This window comes from Callospermophilus lateralis, chromosome 13 (assembly GCF_048772815.1).
Source record: "Callospermophilus lateralis isolate mCalLat2 chromosome 13, mCalLat2.hap1, whole genome shotgun sequence".
NCBI lineage: Eukaryota > Metazoa > Chordata > Mammalia > Rodentia > Sciuridae > Callospermophilus > Callospermophilus lateralis.
The window spans coordinates 66,050,627-66,076,587 of NC_135317.1; the positions used below are offsets into that span (position 1 = coordinate 66,050,627).

General features: G+C 34.0%; 1 protein-coding gene across 1 annotated transcript in view; it reads right to left on the reverse strand.

Moving 5' to 3' along the window:
- Spata17 (spermatogenesis associated 17) overlaps positions 1–25,961 on the reverse strand; it is a 208,551-nt gene that overhangs the window by 179,025 nt on the left and 3,565 nt on the right. Inside the window, exons 2-3 of the mRNA XM_076832137.1 lie at positions 13,248–13,337; positions 11,877–11,958 (exon numbers count right to left, since the gene is read on the reverse strand). Coding sequence (XP_076688252.1) covers positions 11,877–11,958; positions 13,248–13,337 — 172 coding nt within the window. The remainder of the gene's footprint in view (positions 1–11,876; positions 11,959–13,247; positions 13,338–25,961) is intronic.

Sequence of the window (25,961 nt, forward strand, 5' to 3'; positions counted from 1 at the left end):
CAATATTATCGACAGTTGATTTTTAAAATAACTTTTCTTTTTCCATAAAAAATAATCAAAAACCAATTATATTCTTTCTCTTGGTTATACTAATTAAATCTTTAAATAAAAGTAAATCAAATCTAAACTCATTTCATCATTATGATGAAAATATGTTAATAAAATCTTTAATTAATATTAATAACTTAAGAGTCTTAGGTTGACCTGCATTAGGAGTTTATATACAATGTAAGACTCTGAAGGGAATAAACAACATATACTTCAGTTTTCTGCTCTGACATTAAAATGTGAAGAATGTTGCCTTATTATTTGTAACTAATTTAGAATTCTTACAAGGAGAAATATCAAAAGAGTTGGGAATTTTTCACCTATAGAAGAAACATTTGTTCACCTAATGAGAAGAAATAAAAATGTCTATAGAAACAATCTTATCAGTTTTAAAATTAGTGACTGATATTTTATATATATTTACCATCTGTAGTAAGAAAAATTGCTGGTATTTATCATGATATCATAAAGCAATTTGATAATTAGGGTATCCTTCATCCTATTTAAAGTTAAAAAATTTCATTTCCTTATTATTTTTAAATGATCATATATGGATACTTTGTAATAAGTATTAAAATATAAGCCACAGAGAAGTACTGTGAACCCCGATTTTCAGCAATGTAATAAATTGTTTTTATAATTTGAACAATATATCTTTTAAAAACCATAATTATCTTTAAAATTAAATTGTTCTACCATAGGCTATTAATACATTTCAACAAAAATTTTAATTAACTTGCCTATAAATGTGGTTATCAAACATGTTATTCGAGTGGATAATCTCAATTTAAAAGCACAACATTGGGGGGATCCAACATGGTGGCGGGCGTGGAGAGATCAAGTCTCTGACCTCTTCAGCTGCGCGGGCATAGGGAGTCGTAAACCGTCTAAATGCTGTATGCTCAGGATCACTAGTCAACCCTGAGCTGACGTGGATCTCGGGCGAACAGTCTGGGCCTCTCAGAACACACACCGAGACCAGATCAGCTGAATTCAAGCTCCCGTTCGCCTGCGTCTTGCAGACAAACTGCTGTGACTCAGCACTAAATGATCCCGCTGAAACAACTGGTCAGCCCTTCTGATCCTACGGAGGTTAATGCCAACTGAGCCTTCATAGGGAGTGGCCACAGGATTGAAACGGGGTTTTGGAGAGACAGTCAGGACTCACCCTTTGCATTGGACACCTGGCAAAGGAAACGAATTGTCGCCATTTGCATGGAATACCACCATGCCAGAGAACTGACATCACCAGAATGCAGCGGAGAGGATAACTTCATTGAAACCAGCAGCGACAGGTGTGTAACCCCCTAGCCCTTCCTCTCCACACAGCGGGGAAACCTTAAGGGCCCCTCCCAGCTCTCCCGTAAGGGCCCCTCCCAGCTCTCCCGTGAGTGCTGGACCGAGGGAATCAGGAGTGGCGCGGGACTCGCGGCATGGAACCCCCGGCTACCGCTCCCACCAGTGCTGACAACTGAGGTCTCTTGCAACAGCTACCAGGGAAGTGGCTACTGGAGGGCAAGCAAAATTCGCTAAGGGTTCTCAGCCCCAAGCTCCAGAAACTTAGGGTCTGAGGGAATGGCAAATGGGGAGAGTGTGCCTAGTCATTCAAGAAAATAAGACTCCTGGGAGCAGCAGACCTGGCGTGTAGCTAGTATTGTGGTGAGCATCACCGGTGAGTGGGCCTGGCTTGAGGAAAAGTGGGGAAGTGACTAGACACAAGAGAAGGCCCTAGGCACTCAGGATTGGAGACCCGCCCAGTCTGGGAGGAGGAGCTGCTGCACAGTGATTGGTTCCTGCCTATTGAGAGGAGAAGCTTGGCCCAGTGGGCACAGCTCCACCTACTAAAAGAGAAGTTAATCAAACTCTAAGACTGCATTTATTAAATTTTTTTTATTTGGGTTTTTTTTATTTTCATTTTTTTATTTTTTAAATTATTTAACTATTTTTTATTATTTTTTTAATTTTAATTTTAATTTTTTTATTATTTTTAAAAAAATTTTTTTCTTTTCTATTTTTTCTTTTGTCTTTTCATTTCTTTTAATTTCCATATTCCAACTTCCTTGAATTCTACCTGCTTACTCTCATTCTCTTTAGTGACTTCTTCCCTTCCCTTCTAATACCTTTCCTCCCAAGCATCAAATAAATTTCTAGGAGTAAACAGTAACTCAGCAGTCAAACAGAACAAGAAGTAACATGAGCAGCATGAAAAAGCAAGGAAGAAAAGGAGTACAAATAATGCAGGACAGCCTAAATATTCAGGAGGAACTAGAGTCATCAGAAAAATGGTCAAATAAAGAACTCAAGGAATACCTTAGACAGATGGAATGGAACCTTAAAAAGGATATGAGACAGCAAATTCAAACAGTGAAAGACTCATTGAAAATGAATCACATAAACAAATAAAAGAAGAAGTTAAGCATCTTTATCAGGAGATAGAGATTATAAAAAAAATCAAACATTAATTCTAGAAATGAAGGAAACTTTAAGCCAAATTAAAAAGTCAAATGAGAGTATCACTAACAGAGTGGAGGAAGTAGAAGCCAGAACGTCAGAAAATGAAGACAAAATATATCATCTTGAAAACAGTCTAGCCAACTCAGAAAGGCTGGTAAAAAATCACGAGAAAAACATACAAGAGATATGGGATAACATAAAAAAACAAACTTAAGAGTCATCAGGATAGAGGAAGGTATAGAGGTTCAAACCAAGGGAATGAGCAATCTGCTGAATGAAATAATTATAGAAAACTTTCCAGAAATAAAAAAGGAAACGGATATACAAATTGTCGAGGCATGCAGGACACCGAGCATACAAAATCACAGTAGACCAATGCCAAGACACATTGTTATGAAGATATCCAATATACAGAACAAAGAGAAAATATTAAAAGCAACAAGAGAAAGGAGGCAGATTATATTCAGGGGCAAACCAATAAGGTTAACAACGGATTTTTCATCACAAACGCTGAAAGTGAGAAGATCCTGGAACAACGTATTTCAAACACTGAAAGACAATGGATGCCAACCAAGAATTTTGTATCCAGCAAAATTAAGCTTCAGGTACGACAACGAAATAAAAATCTTTCATGATAAACAAAGTAAAAAGAATTTGCAGCCAGAAAACCAGCACTGCAAAGCATCTTGAGCAAAACACTACACGAGGAAGAAATGAAAAACAATAACCATAACCAACAGTGGGAAGTACCTCAGTAAAGACAGAGGGCAGGGGGAAAGCTAATCATGTTGAAACAAACTAAATTTTTTTTAAAAAGATAAGTAATCAAACATGGCTGGAAGTACAAACCATATATCAATAGTAACTCTAAATGTTAATGGCTTAAACTCTCCAATAAAGTGACATAGGCTGGTAACATGGATTAAAAAAACAAATCCAACAATATGCTGCCTCCAGGAGACACATCTGATTGGAAAAGACATACACAGGCTGAAGGTGAAAGGTTGGGAAAAAATATACCATGCACTCGGTCCTCGTAAGCAAGCAGGGGTGGCCATCCTCATATCGAATAAAATCGACTTCAAGACTAAGTTAATCAAAAGGGATAAGGAAGGACATAATATACTGTTAAAAGGAACCATTCACCAACAAGACATAACAATTATCAATATTTATGCACCAAATAAGGGTGATGCAACGTTCATTAAAAAAACACTTCTCAAGTTCAAGAATCAAATAGACCACAACACAATAATTATGGGTGACCTCAACACACCTCTCTCACCATTGGACAGATCCTCCAAACAAAAGTTGAATAAAGAAACTACTCAATATCACAATCAATAACCTAGACTTAACTGACATATATAGAATATATCAACCATCATCAAATGGATATACTTTTTTCTCAGTAGCACATGGATACGTCTCAAAAATAGACCATATATGATGCCACAGGGCAACCCTCAGTAAATATAAAGGGGTGGAGATAATATCATGCATTTTATCTGATCATAAAGGAATGAAACTGGAAATCAATGATAAAAGAAGGAAGGAAAAATCCTACATCACATGGAAAATAAACAATATGTTACTGAATGATCAAGGGGTTACAGAAGACATAAAGGAGGAAATCAAAAAATTTTTAGAGATAAATGAAAATACAGACACAACATATCAGAATCTATGGACACAATGAAAGCAGTTTTAAGAGGGTAATTCATTGCCTGGAAGTCATTCCTCAAAAAAAGAAAAAAAACAACAAATAAATGAGCTCACACTTCATCTCAAAGCCCTAGAAAAGGAAGAGCAAAACAATAGCAAATGTAGAAGAAGGCAAGAAATAATTAAAATCAGAGCAGAAATCAACGAAATTGAAACAAAAGAAACTATTGAACAAATTGACAAAACTAAAAGTTGGTTCTTCAAAAAAATAAAAAAGATTGAAGACTCTTAGCCATGCTAACAAATAGAAGAAGAGAGAAGAAAAGAGAGTACTCAAATTAGAACTCAAAAATAGAAGATAGTGAAGACATCAATAAATTTCTTAAGTCATAATTCATATGATTTGCCCAGACTGAGTCAGGAGGATACACACAACTTGAACAGACCAATATCAATGGATGAAATTGAAGAAGCAATCAAAAGACTACCAACCAAGAAAAGCCCAGGACTGGATGGGTATTCAGTGGAGTTTTACAAAACCTTTAAAGAAGAATTAATACCAATACTTTTCAAGTTATTTCAGGAAATAGAAAAAGAGGGAGCTCTTCCAAATTCATTCTATGAGGCCAACATCACCCTGATTCCGAAACCAGACAAAGACACCTCAAAGAAAGAAAACTACAGATCAATATCTCTAATGAACCTAGATGCAAAAATCCTCAATAAAATTCTGGCGAATAGGATACAAAAACACATCAAAAAAATTGTGCACCATGATCAAGTAGGATTCATCCCTGGGATGCAAGGATGGTTCAATATACGGAAATCAATGAATGTTATTCACCACATCAATAGACTCAAAGATAAGAACCATATGATCATCTTGATAGATGCAGAAAAAGCATTCAACAAAGTACAGCATCACTTTATGTTCAAAACATTAGAAAAACTAGTGATAACAGGAACTTACCTCGACATTGTAAAAGCTATCTATGCTAAGCTTCAGGCTAGCATCATTCTGAATGGAGAAAAATTGAAGGCATTCCCTCTAAAACCTGGAACAAGACAGGGATGCCCTCTATCACCACTTCTATTCAATATAGTTCTCGAAACACTGGCCAGAGCAATTAGACAGACGAAAGAAATTAAAGGCATAAAAATAGGAAAAGAAGAACTTAAATTATCACTATTTGCGGAAGACATGATTCTATATCTGGAAGACCCCAAAGGGTCTATAAAGAAACTACTAGAACTAATAAATGAATTCAGCAAAGTGGCAGGATATAAAATCAACATGCATAAATCTAAGGCATTTCTATATATCAGTGATAAAACTTCTGAAACGGAAATGAGGAAAAACACCCCATTCACAATATCCTCAAAAAAAAAAAATAAAATACTTGGGAATCAACCTAACAAAAGAGGTAAAAGATTTATACAATGAAAACTACAGAACCCTAAAGAGAGAAATAGAAGAAGATCTTAGGAGATGGAAAAATATACCCTGTTCATGGATAGGCAGAACTAACATCATCAAAATGGCGATATTACCAAAAGTTTTCTATAGGTTTAATGCAATGCCAATCAAAATCCAAATGGCATTTATTGTAGAAATAGATAAAGCAATCATGAAATTCATATGGAAAAATAAAAGACCCAGAATAGCAAAAGCAACTCTAATCAGGAAGTGTGAATCAGGCGGCATAGCGATACCAGATTTCAAACTATACTACAGAGCAATAGTAACAAAAACAGCATGGTACTGGTAACCAAAACAGGCGGGTGGACCAATGGTAGAGAATAGAGGACACAGAGACTAATCCACAAAGTTACAACTATCTTATATTTGATAAAGGGGTTAAAACCATGCAATAGAGGAAGGATAGCATCTTCAACAAATGGTGCTGGGAAAACTGGAAATCCATATGCAACAAAATGAAAATGAATCCCCTTCTCTCACCATGCACAAAAGTTAACTCAAAATGGATCAAGGAGCTTGATATCAAATCAGAGACACTGCGTCTGATAGAAGAAAAAGTTGGCTCCAATCTACATATTATGGGGTCAGGCTCCAAATTCCTTAATAGGACACCCATAGCACAAGAGTTAATAACAAGAATCAACAAATGGGACTTAATGAAACTAAAAAGTTTTTTCTCAGCAAAAGAAACAATAAGAGAAAAGAAACAATAGGGAGCCTACATCATGGGAACAAATTTTTACTCCTCATACTTCAGATAGAGCCCTAATATCCAGAGTATACAAAGAACTCAAAAAATTAAACAATAATATAACAAATAACCCAATCAACAGATGGGCCAAGGACCTGAACAGACACTTCTCAGAGGAGGACATATAATCAATCAACAAGTACATGAAAAAATGCTCACCATCTCTAGAAGTCAGAGAAATGCAAATCAAAACCACCCTAAGATACCATCTCACTCCAGTAAGATTGGCAGCCATTATGAAGTCGAACAATAACAAGTGCTGGCGAGGATGTGGGGAAAAGGGTACTCTTGTACATTGCTGGTGGGACTGCAAATTGGTGCGGCCAATTTGGTAAGCAGTAGGGAGATTCCTGGGAAAGCTGGGAATGGAACCACCATTTGACCCAGTTATTGCCCTTCTCAAACTATTCCCTGAAGACCTTAAAAGAGTGTACTACAGGGATACTGCCACATCGATATTCATAGCAGCACAATTCACAATAGCTAGACTGTGAAACCAACCCAGATGCCCTTCAATAGATGAATGAATAAAAAAAATGTGGCATTTATATACAATGGAGTATTATGCAGCACTAAAAAATGACAAAACCATGGAATTTTTAGGGAAATGGATGGCACTAGAGCAGATTATGCTAAGTGAAGCCAACCAATCCCTAAAAAACAAATACCAAATGTCTTCTTTGATATAATGAGAGCAACTAAGAACAGAGCAGGGAGGAAGAGCAGGAGGAAAAGATTAACATTAAACAGAGACATGAAGTGGGAGGGAAAGGGAGAGAAAAGGGAAATTGCATGGAAATGGAAGGAGACCCTCATTGTTATACAAAATTACATATAAGAGGTTGTGAGGGGAATGGGAAAAAAAACAAGGAAAGAAATGAATTACAGTAGATGGGGTAGAGAGAGAAGATGGGAGGAGAGGGTAGGGGGGATAGTAGAGGATAGGAAAGGTAGCAGAATACAACGGTTACTAATATAGCATTATGTGAAAATGTGGATGTGTAACCGATGAGATTCTGCAATCTGTATTTGGGGTAAAAATGGGAGTTCATAACCCACTTGAATTTAATGTATGAAATATGATATGTCAAGAGCTTTGTAATGTTTTGAACAACCAATAAAAATAAATAAATAAATAAAAGTACAACATTTATTTAACAATTATTCATGTCAAGTTAATCAAATGTTATAAGTCTTTATACTTTCTTGTCCCCAGATTATGATTTTAAAAAATAGCAAGTTTGATGTTAAATGTAATGCAAATTATAGTGATAAATATAAGACAGAAGTACAAATTTAAGAATATAAAAATGTATACAAATTGTCCTAGTTTATATTAATAAATTTACTCAGGGAACACTTAATATGCTAATAATCTACTAGACAGTGATGAAAGGATATTTTAACATTTTTCTGGTATTGTTGCCTACAGGAGTAACTATTATAAACACGCATGGTGAAACACACCTGAACTTGCAAACTACTTGGAAGACTGAGGCAGGGGAATCAATTGAGCATAGGAATTCAAAGTCAGCTTAAACAACATAGGAAGACCCTGTCTCAAAAAAAAAATGACTTTATATCATCACTTGAAATAAAGCAGTGAACAGTAAGGAGAAGCTACACAGGACACTATATGGCTGAAAATGGGTAAGGTTCAAAACAACTGATTGTCCAGAAGAACTAGCAGGTCACAGTACAATTACACCAATGGTTCAGCATGCATTGAAATGCATATGCAGTGAGCACACACCATGGATGACTATAAATTGGTTGTTAACAAAACAGAAGAATGAGAGCACGTCCTCAGTAGGAAAGAGTTTTCATGGTTGTGAATCAACAGTCCTGGATCCTTAAGACATGCAAATTTGGGTTATGTTACTATATTTAAAAAAGAAAGTTAAGTAGGAAGGTATGAAATGGAAATTGAAAAGAAAAAATAAGAACAACAGTCATACAGAACCAAAGAAAGTGTCCAATCACACCAGAATAGTTCTACTCTTTGGGTTAATGAGGTTACTGTAGTGGAGAACACATGACACTTTAAGGACTTGATAAGCTATTTATGTCATTGTGAAAATTAGTTAAGAACCTTGATAGAAACATTCTAGTATACTGATATTTTTGAGGAAGGCTGTCTCTAGGACTTCTGTCTTCACAGTTCTCTTTCTACTTGATCACTCCCACTTTGAAACTGGTACCAACACCAAGTTTCTTACATATTTTCTTCCTTGGCCCCTGTGACGCTATGTCCCTTTTTATCGTGTTTATTTTCTAATTTAATTCCCTTGCCTCTTACTAAACTCTACCTGATATATTCCACAAGCCACAGTTCTTGGCTTGTTGCTCTCTTGTTTAGCTACATTTTTCTTTAGGTAGAAAAGCTTGTCATCTTATAATGATGACTGTAAAGCTTTTATCTTCAGTTCTGACCCTTAATCTAAGTGCCCATTCAATATTTTAGTTTAATAAACATTTGCTGAGTGCTAATTATGATGTGCCAGACATTCTGCTGAGACAGCATCAATGCCTTACAAGAATATCTCCACATGGAGGTGTACTAACATCATCACAAACTCATAAGCTCCAAGCATCTTTTTGTAAGCATTTGGAAGTATCCCTGTTCAGAATGTTTCTTATAAATATCCTTGCTTTTGTTATCCCTAGCACAATCAATTTCGCTTAGATAAAAATGCACCTATCTACTGGGTGTGGTGTGCCTATAATCCAGGGACTCAGGAGGCTGAGGCAGGAGGATCACAAGTTTGAGACCAGACTCAATTTAATCAGGTGTTAAGCAACTTAGTGAGACCCTGTCTCAATATAAAAAATAAAAAGGGCTGGAAATGTGACTCACTTGTTAAGCACCCCTGGGTTCCATGCCTGGTATCATGAAAACAAAAAGAAAAGAAAATATCTCATCAGGTTACAAAACAAAAAAGTATATTTCTGACTCTCATGATGTGAGCTAAGGTTCCCTATAGTTATGTTCCCCATGTCTCTTCATCTCAGCCCCAAGGCTGAATACACAGCCCAGACATGAGGTGTGCAGGAGGGGAAGAATAAGAAAGCTTCCCTTCTGGTTTGGATGAGAGGTGTCCCCCAAAAGCTCATATGTAAGACAATGAGAGAAGGTTCAGAGAGAAAAGACTGGGTTGTTAGAGACTTAACCTAATCAGTGAATTAATGCCCTCAGAGGAATTAACTGAGAGGTAACTGAAGTGGTTGGGTGTGGCTGGAGCAGATGGAAATTGGGGCATGGCTTGGGGGTATATATTTGTATTTGGCCAGTGGAGTTTCTCTATGCTTTCTGATCATCATGTGAGATGCTCCTCCTGCCACACTCTTCTGCCATGAAGTTCTACGTCACCTCCAACCCAAGGAATGGAGCTGACTTTCTATGGACTAAAACCTCTGAAACCATGAGCTCTCAAATAAACTTTTCCTCTTTTAAAATTTTTCTGGTCCAATCTTAAAGTCACAATAGCGAAAAAGCTGCCTAAAACAGCTTCTTACATCTTCAACTTGGGTGTGGCATATGACTCATCAGCTTACAACACATGGCCCAGCCCAAAATCAATGGAATGGGAATGAATCATCTTTTTTGAGTGGATTGTAAATAATTTTGAACAGGAATATAACCCACCCTGGCTCACAGAAGAAATTTTGGAGTAGCTAAAGGATAACCAGAGAAGACATTTAGTATTTAACATGTGCATCCATAAGCATTTATATGGATCGTGAGTTTGGTATGTTAGGCACATCATTTTTTCTCTCTGAGTCTCCATTTCTTCATCTGTAATATGAAGAAAGATACCATCTGCACATTCTACATGCCAAAACATTACTAGGAATATATGAACATAAAATAAATGTTTTAAAGTAAGAAATTCCTTTATAAATGCAGGAAATTATTTTATAAATGTGACATGCCACTGCTTACCTACCTTCTACTATTCTCCAAACTCTGTGCCAGATTGGTCAACATCTGCATTGTTTCTCAACACACTATGCTCATTCTCAATTTCAAAATTTCATTCATGCTGTTTTCCCCAAGCTCACTTCAAGTGCCATTTCCTTGACCTTCAGAGCATACATTAACTCTCCATCTGAACACTTACTATCTCTATGGTGTGTGTGTGTGTGTGTGTGTGTGTGTGTGTGTGTGTATGCACCTGCACGTACATGCAAGAATGAGCATACATGCATGTTTGGTGGGGTAAGTCCATACTAAATTGACTTTTTAAATTAATTTATTTAGTATATAATGTATTTAGCAAATACATCAGTGAAATAACCACAAATGGAGATAACTGTCTATAAAAATCCATTTGGAATAAATATTTATTGATTTATTTAAATCTTTTTTTGTTCTTTTTAGATATACATGACAGTAGAGTGCATTTTGACATATTATATGTACATGGAATATAACTTCCCATTCTTGTAATTGTATGTGATGTGGAGTTATACTGATCATGTATTCATATGTGAACATAGGAAAGTTATGTCTAATGCATTCTACTGTCTTTCCTATTCCCATTCCCCCCTTCCTTATTTGTCTTATTTGCACCTATTAATAAAATGAAGGGATTATGAAAGATGGCCTGTTGTTTGCTTTATGATTTCATGAGGATGTTTATGACTGCTAAGAACTGAGCATTAATCTAAAATGTTGTTGATCTAAAAATGAGGTATGGTAGCTACTCTCAAAGACCTCGCCATCTAGAAAGAATAGACAATCATCAACAGATAAGTAAATATAAATGCATACATTGTGAAGGTTCTTTAAACAAAATTAGAATAACCAAGGTTGTTTGAGTATAAAGAAGTCAATTGACCATGGAAAAAAATAGTAAAGTCTCAGAAGAAACTCTTGTTATGGTTTGTATTTAAGGTGTTCCCCTCAAAGCTCATATGCTAAACAATGAAGGAATGTTCATAAATGACCTAATTAGTTTACAAAAGCTTTAACCTAATCGATGGATTTATCCATTTGATAGATAATAATTTAAATGTATTACTGGGTGGCAACTGTAGGCAGATAGGCTATGGCTAAAGGAAGTAGGTCACTGGGTTATGCCCTTGGGAAAATAAATTTTTTTCCTGGCCCTTTATTCTTTCTGTTCCCAGCTTTCGTGAAATAAGCAGCTTTCCTCTGCCACACCGTTCTTCTATGACCCTCTGCCTCATCGTAGGCCCAGAGCAAAGGAGTTGGCCAAGCATAACAGCCTGAGACTTCTGAAACTATGCATTCAAAACAAACATTTCCTCTTCTAAGTTGTTCTTGTTGCATATTTTAGTCACAGTGATAAAAAGTTGATTAATACAACTCTTTCCCCCCAAATTAAGCCCTTTGACTTTATATAAATATTTATCATCAGCAACATCCAAACTACATGTAAATAAAACAAAAGTAATTTTACAGCATGTTTTATAATATAAATGCTAATATACATACATACATTTTATATTTACCTTCACAAGATGTCGATACTGTTTTTTCCCTAAGTAACTTCTCCAGCATTTTTGAATAATTGTTGCTACTCTGTGTAAATATCTAGGGAAAAATATGATTATTAGTATGCTTTCAGTGAAAAAAGGATGACTCTTAGATCATTACCTATAATACACTTTCCTACAATTCAAGAGATCAAATTCAAAGTCAAGTGTACGTGTACATTTAAAGAATAGAAATTTATAGTTCTGATATGAAATTAATCTTTATAAAAATATAAAAAAGAGATAGATAATTTCATTATTTCTTTGGGCTTCTGATTAAATAACATTTTAAAATCAATTATTCCATATTACTTATTCTTTAAAATATGTTTGAATGTTAGAATTATAAAATAGGTCATAGTGACATGTTGAAAAATAAGCCAGGCGCTACTGATACACATCTTGACAAATAACTAGAAATAATTCTTGAGGTCAAGAAACAGTTTACCTCTTCATTATTTTCTTATATTCTTTAGTCTATCTAAGCCAATATCATGTTAATCTGCCAAATAAAGAATACTCTTTGCAGTCTTATTCTAGGTTCAAGAGTGGACAAAAGAGAAGCCTCATCTTTACACTTGAAATTTGCATGCCTGACCTTTATAGCTAGTATAAGGAATCATAAAGTGTGACCCCAGCCTGTAATCCGAGTTATTATGAACTAGGCATATTCTTCTTCTATCTTGCCAAGGAAATTTTTTTTTCATAATTAAGGGGAGACTGAGGGAATGTTTGGACACTGAAGAAAGAGTAGAAAGAATTGAAATCAGGATAAACCTCAGTCTCTTTGTATAATCAGAGTGACATATTTTGGGCATCATTTGCTTTAACCTGTACATGTAAGGAGAGGATTGAAATAGTTTCTCACTACCAGCTGCTTACCTGTCAATTCATTACTATAAATATGAAATCAATCAATTATCATCATCTTTAGAATTTGGGGAAAAGTATTTGATCAAATATTTACACAATATTGAAAATTATTAAAAGTAGAGACATGACTAATATAACTTAGTTTTTTGTTAAAGAAAAGGTAAAAAAAATACTAAATATTTCTTTTTTTAAAAAAATATTTTATTTACATTTTTAGTTTTCAGCAGACACAACATCTTTGTTTGTATGTGGTGCTGAGGATCGAACCCGGGTTGCACACATGCCAGGTAAGCGCGCTACTGCTTGAGCCACATCCTCAGCCCCACTAAACATTTCTTTTGAAAAGATATAAAACAATTCAAAATTCTTTCTATGAGTAAAATAAGGGACTATTTGAAATGAGTAATACGTTACATTTTCTAAGGAACATATTTTAGTGTTACATCTGAAGTTTCCATAACAAAATCAACATACCTGATATATGCCCTAATTCGACATCCTCGAAACCAGCTCTGAATTTTAACAGCTGCGTCATTCTCCTTTTTTCTAAATTCATCAACAACACTAAAAAAAAATTTAAAAACATTTTATTAGTAACTAAAATAATTATAATTCTAAAGCAAGTCAACCTTTTAACCTTAACTTTTAATGTCTTCTAAAATGATAATTATAATCTGAATGTTATTTTAAATAAAATTAAAATACTAAATTAAAAAGCATCTTAAAAATCATGAGTTATGTTTTAAAAATTAATCTTTGAGAAGTCATAAGCTTTCAACAGCTTTACTTTTTTATTTTTATAATCATCTATTTTGCAACTAATTAATGTACTAGCAACTTTTATCAGGAAATAAAGCAATATGTTATTTTGTCATTATTTTAATTACATAATTGTTTGAATTTACTGTTTAAGTGCCACTATACATGGATCATGCTAGATTAAAATGCTTGCATATTTAACTCATTCATCAGTTATATAAATTGCTTCTAAGTAAAGTGAATCAATCAAAAGTGCCTATTATAGCTAGAATTCTTAGAAAGTTCATTTACGTTAAGAAGGCAGGGGGTAAGGCCATGGGCTTATAGAGATAAGAAACTCAGTTCTTAGATTTATAGCAAGATAAGGTTTATTCAAACAGTTCTTGTTCTTAATTTTATGTCTTTGGTATTATCCTTTTCCATTTCCAGTTAATAAAGTGATATTGTTTAGGTCAACTACAGTAGAGCCTAAAGTAATTATCTCCCAGAATACTGATTGATATACATTTAGAACTTTATGTTTGCTGAATGAATAAAGAATAGTTATTTATTTTTTATTTAACATTTGAAAATGTTTCTTATTTATGTTTAAAAGTTCCCTTAGAATTGTTGTCTTGAAAAGGTTATTTTTCGTTTTCATTATGTTAGATAAAACATACATTTTTTATAAAAATGTAAAACACATATTTAGAACAAAAACAGAGCGGATAAAATACCTCAAACAATAAAATTCTTGAATACTATAAGGTTAACTGAGAGAGTAGATGAGCAGTTAACATGCCAATAGCAAATAGTTAGAGAAAACAAGTAAATGGATTATGGTATTAGATAAGGAAGAACAAGAGTTATCTAGCAAGCCTGAGAAGGATTATAACACTTGTGTATCAAAGCCAATGATCCAGATATAAACTACAGTATAGAGAGAATTATAAAATTAGTTAGATTACTTAAGGTGTGATTAAGTGTAGTGTAAAATATAAAAGACACAAGTGAGAATATACTTTCTGTTACCCGACAATTAGTGGAACAGACCATGATAAGATTACTACATTAATAAAGTTTGCTGAAAATAATTATGGGATGTTTGACCACTCTGGACAATTAGGATTGAAAGAAAAGATATTGTTTTATGTTCATATTGCCTATGCTAGATGTTAAAAGAGATCTGTATTTAAATTGTATTCTTGGCTCATATTATTGTGGAGGAAAAACAATTTAAATTCCTTTCCTCCACACTCCCCCTCCCCACTTCCCAAATTGGCTAGGGCTTTCTATTTTATCCCCTTACAGCTCTTCATTGTATTTGATACGTTTATATTTAAGAATTGTTTAATGGATCTCTTCCACTAAACTTTAAAATCCAAAAGACAGTAATCTTATCTATTTTTTACAGATAAAGTAGTATAATGTGAAAAAAACTAAGGTGTAGTATTTTATATTCTTAAATTTATACAGAGCAATCTAAACTGTACATATAACTCAATGTACACAGAGAAAAAGTCTGATTTTGTACAGAGAAAATTATTAAAAGTGGTCATCTTTAGGAAATTAAATGTGAAAGAATAAATTTAATTTATTAATTTCTGAATTAATATTATAAAATATCCATGTAATACTTTTATTTTTTCCTCCAATTTTTTTATGTTTTTTCATTTTTTATTCATTTTTTAAAAAATAAATGACAGTGGAATGCATTACGATTCTTATTATATGTATATAGAACAATTTTTCATATCTCTGGTTGTATATAAAGTATGTTGACACCAATTGGTATCTTCATGCATGTACTTTAGATAATGATGTCTATCACATTCCACCATCCTTGTTAACCCCCAGGCCCCTCCCTTTCCTTCCCACCCCTCTGCGCTATCTAGAGTTCATCTATTCCTCTCATGCTCCCCCCCCCCCCACCACTCCACTATGAATCAGCCTCCTTATATCAGAGAAAACATTGGGCATTTGTTTTGTTGGGATTGGCTAATTCACTTAGCATTATCTTCTCCAACACCATCCATTTACCTGCAAATGCCATGATTTTATTCTCTTTTATTGATGAGTAAAATTCCATTGTGTATATATGCCACATTTTTCTTATCCATTCATCAACTGAAGGACATCTAGGTAGGCTCCACAGTTTAGCTATTGCGAATTGCACTGCTATAAACTTTGATGTGGCTGTGTTCCTGTAGTATACTGACTTTAAGAATGAAATAAAAAATGAAACTAACTAATATAATCTTTTAGAAAACTAGGAATGAATTTTCAAACTTAAGGGAAGTATTAGATTCATCTAGGCACTAAACATTAAGGAATTGGTGCCGCAGTCTCTGGCTGGGCACAAATTACGAGTCTCCACACAGCTTGTAGATTCAAACAGCAATTCTTTATTCCCGAACTCACACCGGCAGTCTACAAACACGTCTGGGGGAATCCACGTTCTCTGCCCAAATCCACGCTCTGCCCAAATCCACTTCCTCCCAAATCCACTTTCTGCCCAAATCCAATCCACATGGGCTTCTGTCTTCCAAAATATACTGTCTGACCCTAAGCACTCAAGAGGAACTCAGCAGCAGGATACGCCCTATTCTAAAAGGGGAACACCCTAATCTCCTATTATGCTAAACTGCCCTATTCTAAAGGGGGAACACCCTAAACACGGATCCTGCCCTGGTCCTTGAGCAAGGTCACCTTTCAGAAGTCCTTCCACTAGACAGCATGGGAGTAAGCTGGCAAGGAATTTGTCATACCTACTTGGCTGATGGCTCCCAGCAAATTGGGACATTTGATATAATATGAACCATGGCCTAGCCTAGTAAAAATTTTAGGATAAAGGATAGCACATTAGCTTTGTAGAAAGACCTTAGTTCAAATCCCAACTGTGCAACTCTTATATGGATAAATTTGCTCATTGTTTTAATCTAAAATTTAATTTGGTGGCATATCATAAAGAACCTAGTAGGGTTATGGGGATGTGGCTCAAGTGGTAGCACCAGGATTCAATCCTCAGCACCACATACAAAGATGTTGTGTCCACCAAAAACTAAAAAATAAATATTAAAATTCTCTCTCTCTTAAAAAAAAAAAAAAGCCTACGACTTGAGACTTAAAAAAAAAAAAATTAACCAGTAGTTAACTGCTAAGCTTTTACTTAAATGCTAAAATTTGACTTCTAAACACATTTTTCTGTTGCCTTCTTTTTAACTGCTTAAAAATGAAATTTACAGATACTTGGATTACCACTGGGATGCTGAATACTCATACAATATGCCATGAACTGCTAGACATTTTATGTTTAAAATGAAAAATGTGAGTAACACTTTATTTTAATGGTATATTAATTAGTTCCAAATTACAATGAAAATCCTATAGCAGTGAATATAATATGACATCTACATGAATTTGAAATAAATTTATTATGATCAGTATTATCACAATGAATACTAAATGAATTAATAATGATGAAAGACCAAAAGTATTACCAGCAATGTAATAAAACATCAAGAAAAAGTCAGAAGTTTCTAGTCATTTCATCATCAGCTAGAAATAAGTACTATAACACTGGATAACACTATATTCATGTGTATCATTAGTGATAAGAAATTAACTCAACAATAAATAAAAAATGAACAAAGAATGGTAGCTAAATATCTTCCCAGTAATATTCAAAAAAGTGTTTTTGTATATTAACAGACTATGTGAGTTAGCTATCAATAAATACTAGATTAAAACACAATACTCTTTTCTAATGTCAGAAACATGAAACTATTTTAGACAATAGAAGTAAAATTCTAATATTGGCTGCTTTATGCTATCAGATATGCTGATGTGGAAAAATATTATTTTGCACATAATTTCACTATTCATTCTTAAGGATTTTCAGTTCCTTAAAGACAGAAACTGTATTTAATTCATAAACTTTGTTTTCTGACTAACATCAAGTATCTAGTAAGAGGCAATTGATTTTGAGAGATAGGACTACACTTTATAATGAGAACTAGCTTTAAAATTTTTCATTAATAGCCCTCATCATTATTATTGTTTCACAGATAAATGAATAAGGGGTTGCAAATGGGCAGGTAAAATAGTGGTCTATGCTACCATGTGTAAGGAGAGGGAAGGATATCCTGGATGAGTTAAGGTGAGAATGCATATGTTGGGACTTCCTGGGGCTATGGCATGGTCTTCTTTTAGTAAGTAGAATAGATTATGGAGAAGAGGCCAGGTTTTGTGGTGTCAAGGAAAGGGGAGGGCACAAGCAACACAGGAAATCAGAATTCAAGTGTGATGAGGAGGGCATCCAAGTCTGTTGGATAGTTCCTTATGGAAGGCAGAGCCAACATTGTGTGAGAAGGGTATCCATATAAGAGGGGGCAGTTGTAGTGATAGGAGTTTGATTACATATAGAGGGATTGATCAGATAGGTAAATAAATTAAAGATAGTGGGAGCCTCTCAGTGTCAGAAAAGGAAAGTATTGCAAGGTTTCATAGCCCAAGTCAGTAGCACTAGCTACTAGGAGAAGTGGAGTCCTAGATAGGATTGGTTGGGTCTAGAAGTTCAAGACCATCCTGTGCAACAAAGAGAAAGAAAGGAGGTAGAGAAGGGCAAAAGGAAGAAAAACAAGAATAAATCTGTGGTGTTGAAATTGAGTTGTCAATGTAAACTCGTGGATTTTAATATAAATGTTGATTAACATAAAATAATAGAGATGTAAAATGCATATGTGTGTATACCTAAACATAGTCCCTAGCTCTGTCCACTAAGCAGGTGTTAAAGCAGCAATCCCCAATTGCAATGTACACTCACTAAAAGGAGCCAGACCTCCTTGGAGGAATGAATGGTTCCAGGACTGAGGCAGGAAAAGTGGGAGAAGAGCCTGGAACGTTTGTTTGTGTCAGAAAGCAATAACTTTGATCAGGACAGAGAAGAAAGCCTGAAGTGGCTCTCACTGGCTAAATCTGGAACAATGTTACCATTAGAGTAAATAAGAATAAAGCAATTTATCATTGACTAAAATGAGAGACTATTAATTTATACTGATATAAATTTAAAGTTGGGTAAGGATAGAAAATGGACATAGTTTCAAAGTGTCTACTTTTAAATAATACTAATTAATAACACAGAAAAATAAAAGAATATTTCAGTGGAGAAGCCTAGCATACACTACTTTAATTAAATGATCCAAATTAATACCACCAGTAATGGGACAAATCAGAATTACACAGTATCTGGAAGAATACAATGAGAAAATTACAGCATCAATTCTCTGATATTCCTGCCCAAAGTACATAACCTGAACCTAATCAAGAGGAAAAATCAGACAAACCTAATGGAGGAAAATTCTATAAAATAACTGATATATAATCTTCAAAAGTATCAAGGTCATGAAAATCAAAGAAAGACTGAAAAAATGTTCTACATTCAAGATAACTAAAGAGACCAGACAAACAGGATCATTTTTGCTATAAAGAGTATTACTGGGGCAAAACTCGAATGACTTCTGAAGATTATATGGTAGAAATATGCCTTTGTTAATTTCATGATTTCAATGTTTGAATTGTGGTTTTATAGAAAATATCCTTGCGTGGAAATAAATTATGGAGCAATGGGCAATCAGGTTGCAACTTACTTCCATATGATTCAGGAAAAATGTCTCTGTATGGTATTTTTAATGTTTCCTGTAAATTTGAGATGGTTTACATAATTTTAAATATGTGTATGTGTGTAAACTGAACATTTTTACTTCTAAGTTGTTATCTCTAAAAGTTTCATTTAATTATTTTTATACTCCATTTATTCCTCACTATATTCATTTTTCCTTTTAAGTCATTCATCATATTTTGAATATCTCCTTAGAAAATCCTTGTCTGATACTCTGACCAGCTTTGTATTTCTGGTTTCAATGAACTGACATTTTTTTTTCTTCTGGTTATGAGTCACAGTTTGCTATACTTTTTTACTACTACTAATTTGTGAATAGATGTTAGACACTACAAATGTTATGCTTATAGAGTTTGGATTTTATTCAGAAATTACCTCCAGGCAAAAAACTGGAACAATTGGCTAACCTGTTTTCATTGTTCAAGATCATATCATACATTCTATTGTATCAATGCTTAAAAATAATTTTTCATGTATTTTGTTTAACCTTCTAGTTTTTCATGACTAGGAGGCAAGTTTTATAACCAGTTATATCTTGTGACCATTTTAAAATTAATTTTTATTTGTTTTAATTAGTTATACATGACAGTAGAATGCTTTCTGGCACATCATACATAAGTGGAGTATAACTCCTCATTCTTCTGGTTGTACATTATGTTGAGTTACACAGGCCATGTAATCATATGTGCACACAGGGTAATAATGTCTGATTTATTCTATTATCATTCTTACCCTCATACCCTCTCTCCTCCCTCAATCCCCTCTAATATAAAGTACTTCTATTCTTCTCTGCCCTCCCCCCCACCTCTTACTGTGAATTAGTATTTGCATATCAGAGAAAACATTACACCTTTGATTCTTTGGGATTGGCTTATTTCACTAAACAGGATATTCTCCATTTCCATCCATTTACTGGCAAATGCCATAATTTCATTATTCTTTAAGGCTGAGTAATATTCCATTGTGTATATATACCATGATTTCATTATCCATGCATCTTTTGAAGGGTACCTAGGTTGGTTCCATAATATAGCTATTCTGAATATAGTTGCTATAAACATTGATGTGGCTGCATCACTGCAGTATGCTGCTTTTAAAAGTCCTTTAGGTATAAACTGAGGAGTGGAATACCTGAATCATATGGTGGTTCCATTCCCAGTTTTCTGAGGAATCTCCATATCACTTTCCATAGGATTTACACCAATTTGCAGTCCCACCAGCAATGTATGAATGTACCTTTTCCCCAATTCTTACCAACATTTATTGTTGTTTGTATTCTTAATGATTGCCATTCTGACTGGAGTGTAGTTTTGATTTTCATTTCTCTAACTGCTAGAGATGTTGAACATTTTTTCATATATTTGTTGATTAATTGTATTTCTTTGTCCGTGAACTGTCTGTTCAGTTCCTTAGCACATTTATTGATTGGGTTATTTTGTTTTTTGGTGTTAAGTTTTTTTGAGTTCTTTATATATTCTGGAGATTACTGCTCTATCGGAGGTACGTCTGGTAAAGATTTTCTCATTCTGTAGGCTCTCTCTTCACATTATTGTTTTCTGTGAAGAAGCTTTTTAGTTTGATACCATCCCCTTTACTGATTCTTGATTTTACTTCTTGCGCTTTAGAAGTCTTGTTAAGAAAGTCATTTTCTAAGCGGACATGGTGGAGATTGGGCCTACTTTTTCTTCCATTAGGCACAGGGTCTCTGTTCTAATGCCTAAGTCTTTGACCCACTTTGAGTTAATTTTTGTGCAGGGTGAGAGATACAGGTGAAATTTCATTTTGCTATATATGGATTTCCAGTTTTCCCAGTACCATTTGTTAAAGAGGCTATCTTTTTCTCCAATGTATGTTTTTGGCATATGGTCATTTACTTTATGTTATGTTTTGAAAACAAAAGTTTTCTCCTGAACAAGTTTTTTTCCTATTTACCTATGGTTTACTTCACAAATCGTATATAATTGCCCAATGTTCAATATAAAAATTTAAACAAGGAAAAATACACAGAAAACATATTAAGATTCTATTTTCAATCTACCCATCTTTCAGTATTCAAAATCAAACCACTATTGACAGCTTTCTATGTTTTACTCCAGAACCATAGTTTTAGTTCTATAATTTTTATATAAAAGAGCACACAAAGTATATTACTTATTTCTATTATCTTTTTGCCTTAATTTATTTCAAGGATTTTTTCATGTTATTATATATAAAATTTTTACTCATTTAAACTATGATTTATATCCTACCATGTGCATATGCCTGAATTTCGCCACATTATTTCAAATAGATACAAGGTATTTATAGTTTAAATGATAAATATATAATATATATATACATATATATTTATAAAATGTTTTAATGAGTGCTTTTGTACATATAACCCTGTATACAAAATAATCCTGTACACAAATTGTGTAAATATGAGAGTACTTTTATAGGGTCAATAGAAGAACTGACATTCCTAGGACAAATGACATGTATTTTTAAAGCTATTAAAATAATATTGTGTTTTAAACTGTAAATATCAATTTCTAATATGTAAAAAGACGATTCTGTGTTCCCTTGTACTCTGTAAGCTTGTTAAATTCATTTATTATTCTAATTTGTTTTGCATGTGGTTTAGGGTTTTTTATGAACACAATCATCCTGCCAGTAAATAAATATAATTTTATTTCTTTGCCATTTTATGCCTTTTATTTAACCATCTTGGAACATTTAGAAGTAGTAAGGAAAGAAAAGACTATTCAATAAACAGTATTTACACAGAGAAAGGTATCTATACCTCATGGTATAAGCAGATGAACAAAATTGCATAATGAGTAAAGGAAAATGTTATAAAACTTTAAAATATAATTAAATATAGATAAGCATCATATAATCTTAAGCTGGCAAAGTCATCTAAGAAAAACTAAAATCCCTAAAGCCAGAGAAACACATTTACTAATTTGAATATATAACAATTAAAAGAGAGATAAAAACTGACAGCATAATACACTGCTACATAGTTATGGTTTGAATATGAGGTGTCCTTAGAAAACTCATGTGAGACAATGAAGAAATCTTTAGAGGTAAAACAATTAGATTATGAGATTATAACAATCTATGGATTAATCCATTTGAAAGGACTACTATAGTAGGTGTTAAATATAGGCGTCTAGGTGTGGCTGGAGGAAGTAGATTGCTAAGGGTGTGACTTTGGAGTTTATATTTTGTTCCTAGGACTTCAATTGCTCTGCTTCCTGGCTGTCAGGAACTGAGCAGCTTTCCTCTGCCACGAACTTCTGCCATGATGTTCTGCCTTACTCAGGCCAGGAGCATTATAACTGGCATACCATGGACTAAGCCTTTGAAACTATGAGCCAAAATAAACTTTTCTTTAAGTTGTTCTAGGGTATTTTGATTACAGTGAAAAGCTATTAGAAAACTAAAACTTTATGATGCTGGCTTTGGGATACAGTGATAGAAGAGAAGATGTGGTAGTTCTCAAGGTCAGTGAAACAGCTCTTCATGTAGGCTGAAAGAATATTGAGTAAACTCATAGATGCTGGGAAAAAAAGAACCCATAGCATGTACTAGCAGGAAAATTCCCAAGAGTATTGTCTAAAATCAAACGGAAGACTGAAAATGCGTAATAAGCTTTTGAACTTGCCCAAGATGTCCAGAAAGAATACAATTAGGGATCCCATTAATTGCACAAAAATAATGCTCTTTAAACCATAAACATTGCTGGTGTAATTTCTTATTGCTGTTTCTATTATTTATTTCTCTTTTTCTCCTATTCTGAGACCTTTTTTCTGATTTAATTTTTAATTATGAAATACTGTATTCTCTTGAATACATGCCCTCAGATAAGATCAAAGGGAAGACACTTAATTATGCCTTTCATATCCTCCCCAAAACATGGATCTTTGCTAGGATTCTTGGCTAATTCCCCTGAATCATGAGTAATTATTGTTTTTCACTCTTCTAGGTTTCAGTGTTGAGCAGATAAAGAATCCAATGTGCCGCAGTCTGGCTGGGCACAATTCAGGAGCCACTTGTCAGAAGAAACTAACTTTATTTTTAGAACCACACACCAAACCACACAGCTCCTCAGGAAAAAACCTTCAGAGCCCAACTGCCACCACCAGCTTCCCACAAGCCTCTCCACCTCCCCCACTCCTCCTGCTCTTGAGGCTGATTGGCTGGGTCGCGTGGGCAGAGCCAAAAAAAGTCCCCCAGTGAGCAGCTCCGTGGTCTGAAAGGGCGGGGAAACAGCCCAATGAGCATCACTGCAGAGGAGCCAATCAGTTGGCAGCTAGAAGTTTGCTGGGGCCGCTGTGAGCCAATCATCAACTGGCAACTGGAAGTTTGCTGGCAGCTGGAAGTTTGCTGGAGCCCCTTCGGCTGTGGCTCTCAACACCAATGCATCTGCTTCTTCTTTTTTTTTTTTTTTTTAGAATTTTTTAATATTTATTTTTCAGTTTTGGGCGTACACAACATCTTTGTATGTGGTGCTGAGGATCGAACCCGGGCCGCACGCATGCCAGGGGAGCGCGCTACCGCTTGAGACACATCCCCAGCCCGCATCTGCTTCTTTAGCAAATAATTTTTTCTCTTCTGTCTAGATTAGAAGCATGTAATTTCTTTCTTCTATATCTTGGAATTATATAAAATAATATCTAAAGGTTATATAATTTCAAGAAACTCTATCTAAGACTCAGAGAGTCCTTTACTTTCAAATCTACACTATTCAGTTTAGAAAAGTTTTCTTATAGTATTTCCTCATAATCTCTTTCCCACTCATACTCTAAATTCTGTGATGATTATCATTCACACATTAAACTCTCTGGTATGTCCTCTATATTATTAATAGTATGAAACATGATTTCTATTCTTGTAGATTAATGGAGATTTCTTTCCTTTGCTTTCCTAAAAATTTAAATTTCAGTAGTAAGTATTCTTTTAATCATCTATTACATTTTTCATGTGATAAAAATTTTACTTTAAAATTTACTGTAGCACATTTTCCCCCTTAATTTTTACCTCTGTAAAAGTTCTTATTGCATTTTTATTAAAGTTTATATCTGTTTCCTCCATCAGTTCCAACCCTGCAGTTACACTCTCTTCTGATTTTGTGGCTTAAACTTTTTACTCCAAACTAACATTTCCTTAAATGACTTGTGAAGTTTCTCTTTCTGTTTTATAGATATTCAGTTGCTTGATATTTATGTAGGGCTGTCTGTTTGGGTTACCTAGGCAGTGAAGGACTGATAGTCAGTTATAATTACTTAACATTTCTTTTCCATTAAATGAGATAGCAGTGAACATTGACTAATTGTGATCTCTCTTTTAGAGCATGAAACATAAGCAGGATTAGGGTGAACTTTTATCTTGCTTTTGAATTAAATAGAACCATTCATATTTTATTTCACCAATAATATATATCTGATGTTGGTTACTAGTTTTAGAAATACATTCTATATCCAGAATTTTATCTGATTGAAGGTTAAACAGGTATTATACATACCTATGTAAAAACCATTGAGCTGCATAGAGTGAAAGTACTTCCTTAAATATATTTATACATACTCATATATATTATAACTACATCAAAGGAAATTTTGACTAGTTACACCAATAAAATGTTTTAAGTTTTCCATAAAGAAAAGGAATATTCAAGAACAGACATCAAACTTATCAACTTCTTTTGTAACAGTCAACTGTGTTCATCATATGCATTTTATACTTTGGCTTCTTGCAGGCATTTACTATAATTATAAATCTATTGGGTGCTTACTAACATGATGATCATTTAACCTTCATAGTTAACATATTAATAGCCATCATTTTCTCCTTTACATGATAAAATTTATATTTAAAGAGTTTAAACAAGGTAAAAGTTTAAAAGTTTATGTTTAAACCTAAGCTAACACACAACTAAGATGTCCCCATATTTTGGCATAAATCATCTTATGTATTTGGAAGAATTGCTAAGTTTTACTAGTCATAATTAAATTCAGCTGTAACAGAGTATTCAGAAATTACTTAGAATCAGAGGAAGGGTTCATTTATCCAACAAAACTGCTATTTGCGTAGGATATAAGAGTAAGATAATTGTCCAAATTGAAGGACACTGGTCCAACTTATTAGATTAATAACATAATCAGTATTGTAGTCACATGATCATGTTGGAGTAAAAAAAGAACTAATCATATTTATATGAATAATACATTCCAGTTTTAGGAAATTATAGTTCAGGTTGATATAGGGGAATAAAACATGAGGAAATCATCAATCTTTACTAGAGAGCACTATGTCACATATTTTCTTTTCCTCAACCTGACCCTAGAAAGGCAGATTGGACCTTGTGTATTTGATGGACTTAGTTCCATGCAGGGACTTATTGATTTAAACACCCCTCATAGAAATATAAATTTGGTATGAAATGGGTCAAACTTCATTAGCTCTTGAGCAAATGATTTAACTAAATCCAATTTCCTTAGGTACAAACTAGGAATAAGAAAAAAATCATCTCATAAGAATACTGTAAATATCAAATAAAATAATGTTTGTGAAAACGTTTAACAGTGTTCTACACATAGTAGGTATTCAATATTTATTTCTCTGCCTACTACATTATCTCTATTCCATTTACCTTTTGGGTGGTGAGAGACTTGGAAATTTGATAGTTGGATACTTATCTCTATAGTTGTCTCTACAGAATTTCTAGAACTCTTCCTTAATAACTGATTTTTTCACATTGCCCTACATATGTTTTTCCCTTC